General features: G+C 51.2%; 1 protein-coding gene across 1 annotated transcript in view; it reads left to right on the top strand.

The window, feature by feature from the left end:
• The first annotated feature begins 374 nt into the window (after nt 1–374).
• The window catches only part of DYSF (dysferlin), a 63,910-nt gene continuing 57,995 nt past the window's right edge, over nt 375–6,289 (top strand). Inside the window, exons 1-2 of the mRNA XM_032224297.1 lie at nt 375–468; nt 1,301–1,422. Of these exons, the coding sequence (XP_032080188.1) occupies nt 375–468; nt 1,301–1,422 (216 nt within the window). The remainder of the gene's footprint in view (nt 469–1,300; nt 1,423–6,289) is intronic.

Below are 6,289 nucleotides of genomic sequence, written 5' to 3'. Positions count from 1 at the left end.
GGAGAGGGGGAGGGAGAGAGGGAGAGAGGGAGGGAGAGAGAGAGAGAGGGAGAGAGAGAGAGAGAGAATGAGAATGAGAATGAGAACGAGAATGAAGTGGGGGAGAGAGAATTTTTCCGCCAGGACCGTCGGCGCTGCTGGAGCATCCCTATTTACCAACCTCCGAGCGCCCCCTGGAGGGATAACGCAGTATCGCCGGGGAGCCTCCTGGTCCTGATGCTGCGCGCCCGCCCCGCGGGAGGGGGGCTCGGGGAGGGGGAGAGGAGGAGGCGGGCGGGGCGGGGCTGCTGGGGGCGCGGACGCTCCGCTCTCCTCCTCGTCGTCCTCCTCCTCCTCTCCCCAAGAGCCCGGCCAGCGCCGCGACTGCAAGAGCCATGCTCCGCTGCCTGCTCCAGCGGGCCTGCAACCTGCCCGGCTCAGAGCGGGGCGACAAACGCAGCGACCCGGTGGCCAGCCTGACTTTCCGAGGTGAGTTTCTGGGCGGCCCGAGGGAGCTCCGTCCTTCTCTGGGGCGGACTCGGCTTTCTTGCGAAGGGCAGCAAGTAGGTAGCCTCCACACCCCCCGCGCCCAAATTCCCCTCTCTCCGGGTTTTACTGCGGTTCCGTCGGGCCCCTCTGGGATTGCTGGACTCCAAAGCCCATCATCCCGACCAGTGGCCCTGTCGGGCGGGGAGGGTGGGAGGAGAGGAGCCGCAGGCAACGAACGTTCACTTTCAGGGGTTCCGCTGAGTCTCCATTCAAAGTGGCCATAAAGTGAGTCTCAGGGGCAGCTGCGGAGGGTTGCGGAATTGGCGGAGGGACCTGTCAATCAGTCAGTCCAAAACTTCGATTCGGCTCCGGCCTCTTTGCTCTCCCTGGTCTTCTAATCCGTTTATAGTGGCCATGTGTGTTTGTAGGTTCTTCTAACTTTTGACTGGGAGCCGCTCAGAGTCGGTTGGAAGATGAGCGGCTCTATAAACGTTTTAAATAAAATCGATCAATCAATCAATCATCTAGATCAGCGTTTCTCAACCTTGGCAACTTGAAGATGTCTGGACTTCAACTCCCAGAATTCTGGGAGTTGAAGTCCAGACATCTTCAAGTTGCCAAGGTTGAGAAACGCTGATCTAGATATCCTGTTTTGCCTGTGCTTTGGAGGATGGGACGGGAGGAGGAGAGCAGCTGATAGTAAGGAAATAGTAAGAAGAAGGAGTAAGAATCTCCCAACTGGACAGAGCTGCTCCCTCTTCAGTGGGCAGAGTATGGGGGTTATGCCAAGTATCTTAACTCCCACTCCTCCTCCTCCCCCTTCCTTCCACAGCTGCCTTCTCTGCTTCAAATTGTCCCAAGCATGCTGCCACCCTGAGGCTGTGCCCCATGGGTCCTGCTAGAGAGCCACAGGTTGTGCATGCAGGTGGGCCGGTGCAGTTGATACTTGTGCTGGTACCTTTTATGGATTTATGTAGCCCTCCGCCTGATGGAGTCCGTGCCCTCCCTCCTCTCTCCTGAGCCTCTCAGGGTCTGGTCAAAAAAGAGAGTAGCCATGATATGGCCATCATAGCAGCCAGGATGAGGCCGTCTTGGTGCTCTCTTAGTTGGTTGTTTTCTTGCAGATGTTTCATTAACTCTAGCCCTGATGATGTTCCCTAGTTGGGTAATGAAACGTCTGCAAGAAAACCACCAAGCTCAGAGAGCTCCAAGGACCACACAGTTCTCTTCCTCCTCCTCCTCCTCCTCCTCCTCCTCCTCCTCCTCCTCCTCCTCCTCCTCTCTGTAAACCTCACTCCCTTCTAGTCCTGATGATGTTCCCTAGCTGGGTAATGAAATGTCTGTAAGAAAAAATTGTTCAGAGGGCACCAAAGACCCCTCATTTGATCACTGAGCCACAAATATTTACATCATCAAAGCTCTGCCCGTTTTTTACCGACATTGCCACCGGTTGATTTCTTAAACCAGTGGTTCCCAAACTTGGCAACTTTAAGACTGGTGGACTTCAACTTCTGCAGAGCTGGCTGGAGAATTCTGGGAGTTGAAGTCCACCAGTCTTAAAGTTGCCAAGTTTGGGAACCACTGTCTTAAACTGTGCTCTGCAGGCGTGTCCACAATCTAAAAAAATAAGGTGGTCCAGTCAAGGGGCTTCAGTTCCCGCAAGGTGGGTTTTGAGGGTCTGCTAGGGGAAACGGATGGCCAGCTGTTTGTGATCTCGGAAGGAAAGCGAAGAAGGTCCTAGCAGCTCCCGGAGAGACTGCGATGGGGTGAATTTGGCAGAAGAAACTTTGCGGTGCCCACCACCACCAGACCACCCGAAGGCAAGCTCTCCCGGGCTTTTCTCGTCTCCTGGGGCTTCGGCTCAGCTGCGGTGGAGACCCCTGGTTCTCCTCCTTTTCCCCCTGGGCTCCAGAAGCTGCTGCGGAGGCTCCCCTGGAGAATGGCCTCCCAGGAAGGATGCCAGAGGTCTTCTCCTTCCAACCCTGGCGAAGGAGCTGGCTGGCACGAATGCACTCCAGACTGGAACATGGAAAAGGGGCCACGGTGAAGGGGCCCCCACATTTGGATCCCATGCAGTCCTAGAGGAGATCCACCCTGGCTGCTCTTGAGAAGGCCAGATCCTGAAGAGGAAACTCAAAGGCTTTGGCCACCTGATGAGAAGGAAGAAGGACTCCCTGGAGAAGAGCCTCATGCTGGGAACGACGGAGGGCAAAAGAAGAAGAAGGGGACGGCAGAGGTGGAAGGATGGAGTCACCCAAGCAGCCAGCGTGAGCTTCAATGGACTCCAGAGGATGGGAGAGGACAGGAAGGCCTGGAGGAACCTGGTCCAGGGGGTCGTGATGGGTCAGACTTTGCAACTAACGACAACAACAACAAACTTGTAGTTGTAACCGTTGCACAAACGGAAAGGCTAAGGAAGAAACATGATTGCTTTGATTGTGGTGCTGAGGAAATTTAGGGAGAACAGAGAACATCAGAAGATGAAATCATGGGAGCCATCCCAGGAAGACGTCTGCAGGGGGCTAAAAAAGTCACGATGGAAACAACGGCTGTGGGAGCTAAAGCTGTAATAAAGAGAAATAGGGGATCAACTGTCTGGCTGTGTTTTGGGATTCCTCCTCTGCAGACACCCCCCACGTGACATAAACGGTCACCTAAAGCCAGCCTGCTCCCCAGGACAAATCTCACCTGAAACATTTGGGCCACTTCATGCAAAGGTGTAGGTGGAGAAGACCCCGATCCCACAAAGAGGGCCTTGGCTCCTCCCCCCTGAAGATTCAAGCAGGAATGGAGAAGGTCTCCTAGGGATGCTCCTGGAGGCCAGTCTGGGAGACACGCCGCTCCTGAAACCAGAGAGAGACCAGGGCGTGATGGGACAACAATAACCATCTCACCCAACCTGAAAAGACGGGGCATCCGAGGCTGACGGTTGCTTCCATTGATGGGTGATTTGGAGAGAGGAAGGGGAGGGAAAACATGCTTTCTCTGCAGTGCGCCTGATGCTCTTTTTTTGGGGGGGGGGTGCTATCCCTATCCCCCCCTTCCTGAAGACTGCAAGTTCTCTTCCAGGGAGAACCTTCGTGCTCCTTTCTTAGGGGTTTTCCAGGAGCCCCCTTGTTTCGAGAGGAAACCGGCGGCCCTTTTAGGTTAGGGAAAACGAAAGGGGAAAACGGGTATTTCATTTTTGTTCGTTCCAGAGCGGGAGCCGATGATGTTTTCTCAGGAAGAGGAGTGCAAAATCGCCAACTTTCTCTTCTTCCAGGGATGGTGGCGGGGGGGGGGGGGGAGGCTCGTCCTTCATTTGTTTTCTGATTAATCAGGGCCAATTTCCTCCAATTATGTGCCTTATTTGGTCTCTTAAGAAAACGGCTCCCTTGATAGCGGAGAGAACGTGAAACCTGGCCAGGCTGATTTCCCCTGGAAGAATTAAGACTCTGGTGGCAGAGGGAGGATGTGAAATACCTGTTTGCTCTCTCTCTCCTCTCTCTCTCTCCTTCTCTATCTCTTTCTCTCTCCCCCTGTCCCCTTTCCCTCTCTATATTTCTCTCTCTCCCTCCCTCTCCCCCTCTCTCACTGTGTGTGTGTGTGTGTGTGAGTGAGAGAGAGAGAGAGAGAAGGAGAATTGTAATTTATACACGTATACAAACATTCATTTAATGACCAAAGTTACAGCTGCACTGAAAGAAGTGACAGGTAAGAAAGGTTAGGAAGGAAGGAAAGAAAGAAAGAAAGTAAGAAAGAAGAAAGAAAGAAAAGAAGAAAGAAAGAAAGAAAGAAAGAAAGAAAGAAGGTGTGAATGTATTCATGTGAGCTCCCAACTAACTTCAGCATAGAGGAAGAGAAGGAAGGACGGAAAGGAAGTAAGAAGAAAGAAAGTAAGAAGAAAGAAAGAAGGAAAGAAAGAAAGAAAGAAAGTGTGAATGTGTTCATGTGAGCTCCCAACTAACTTCAACATAGAGGAAGAGAAGGAAGGACGGAAAGGAAGTAAGAAAAAAGAAAGAAAGAAAGAAAGAAAGAAAGAAAGAAAGTGTGAATGTGTTCATGTGAGCTCCCAACTAACTTCAACATAGAGGAAGAGAAGGAAGTACGGAAAGGAAGTAAGAAGAAAGAAAGAAAGAAGGAAAGAAAGAAAGAAAGAAAGAAAGAAAGTGTGAATGTATTCATGTGAGCTCCCAACTAACTTCAACATAGAAGAAGAGAAGGAAGGACGGAAAGGAAGTAAGAAGAAAGAAAAAAAGAAGGAAAGAAAGAAAGAAAGAAAGAAAGTGTGAATGTGTTCATGTGAGCTCCCAACTAACTTCAACATAGAGGAAGAGAAGGAAGTACGGAAAGGAAGTAAGAAGAAAGAAAGAAAGAAGGAAAGAAAGAAAGAAAGAAAGTGTGAATGTGTTCATGTGAGCTCCCAACTAACTTCAACATAGAGGAAGAGAAGGAAGTACGGAAAGGAAGTAAGAAAAAAGAAAGAAAGAAAGAAAGAAAGAAAGTGTGAATGTGTTCATGTGAGCTCCCAACTAACTTCAACATAGAAGAAGAGAAGGAAGGACGGAAAGGAAGTAAGAAGAAAGAAAGAAGGAAAGAAAAGGAAAGAAAAGAAAGAAGGAAAGAGTGTATCTCTGTTCAGGTGAATCCCAACTAACTTCAGCGTAGTTGGCGGAAGTAACCCAAGGGAGTCCCTGCCTTTAACAGCCTTGTCCCCTTGTCCTGTGTTCACACACACAGCCGGCCCACCCTTAGACCCTGTGGAGATGGCAGGTCGTCCGTCCACCTGCCTGTCTCTTTCACCGCCTGCCTGGCTGCCGTCTCCTTCCTCCACAGATCCCAAGCGCATTTCCCTCCTCCGGGGGAATGCGATGCATGGCACTCTTGGTTGAAGTTCCAGTGGCAGGAGAGGTGGGTGGTGGGTGGTGGGTGGGGGAGGAACCCGAGGAATCCTGCAAGAGAAAGCCTGGTGGCCTGACACCCCCTCCTCCCCCTCCTCCGGGTGAAAATAGAGACCCTGGGCTAAATGGGACCACCTCTATTTTTGCTCCCAGCCTCTTCGGAAAGGCTGGGCAGATCCCTCCACGCATTGCTGGAGACCCAACAGGGCTCGAAATTCCATTCTGCTCTTTGACCAGCCGAAGGTGGAAATAGCAGCACCAACACTGGGAAATAAGAACGGAGAAGGAACCGCAACACAATTATCCTAAGTGAAAAGAAAGTAAAGTGACGCAGTGGCTCAGTGGCTAAGACGCTGAGATTGTCGATCGGAAAGGTCGGCAGTTCAGTGGTTCGAATCCCTAGTGCCGCATAATGCAGTGGTTCCCAAACTTGGCAACTTTAAGACTTGTGGACTTCAACTCCCAGAATTCTCCAGCCAGCTCTGCTGGCTGGAGAATTCTGGGAGTTGAAATCCACAAGTCTTAAAGTTGCCAAGTTTGGGAACCACTGGCATAATGGAGTGAGCTCCCGTTCCTTGTCCCAGCTTCTGCCAACCGAGCAGTTCGAAAGCATGTTAAAAATGCAAGTAGAAAAATAGGAACCACCTTTGGTGGGAAGGGAATAGCATTCCGTGCGCCTTCGGCGTTGAGTCATGCCATCCACATGACCACATGAGACGTCTTCGGACAGCGCTGGCTCTTCGGCTTTGAAACGGAGATGAGCAGCGCCCCCTAGAGTCGAGAACAACTATCACGCATGTGCAAGGGGAACCTTTACCTAAAAAGAAAGTATTCAGTTTGTTGCAAGTGAAATAAGTAACTCGGCGAAACAATAAAAACTAATGTATTCCCAACAGCGGGGGTTGGACTAGAAGACCTCCCAGGCCCCTTCCGACTCTGTT

The sequence above is a fragment of the Thamnophis elegans genome, chromosome 9, assembly GCF_009769535.1.
Source record: "Thamnophis elegans isolate rThaEle1 chromosome 9, rThaEle1.pri, whole genome shotgun sequence".
Taxonomy (NCBI): Eukaryota; Metazoa; Chordata; class Lepidosauria; order Squamata; family Colubridae; genus Thamnophis; species Thamnophis elegans.
The sequence above is the reverse complement of the archived record's forward strand: the minus strand, read 5'-3'. Positions and strand labels throughout refer to the sequence as shown.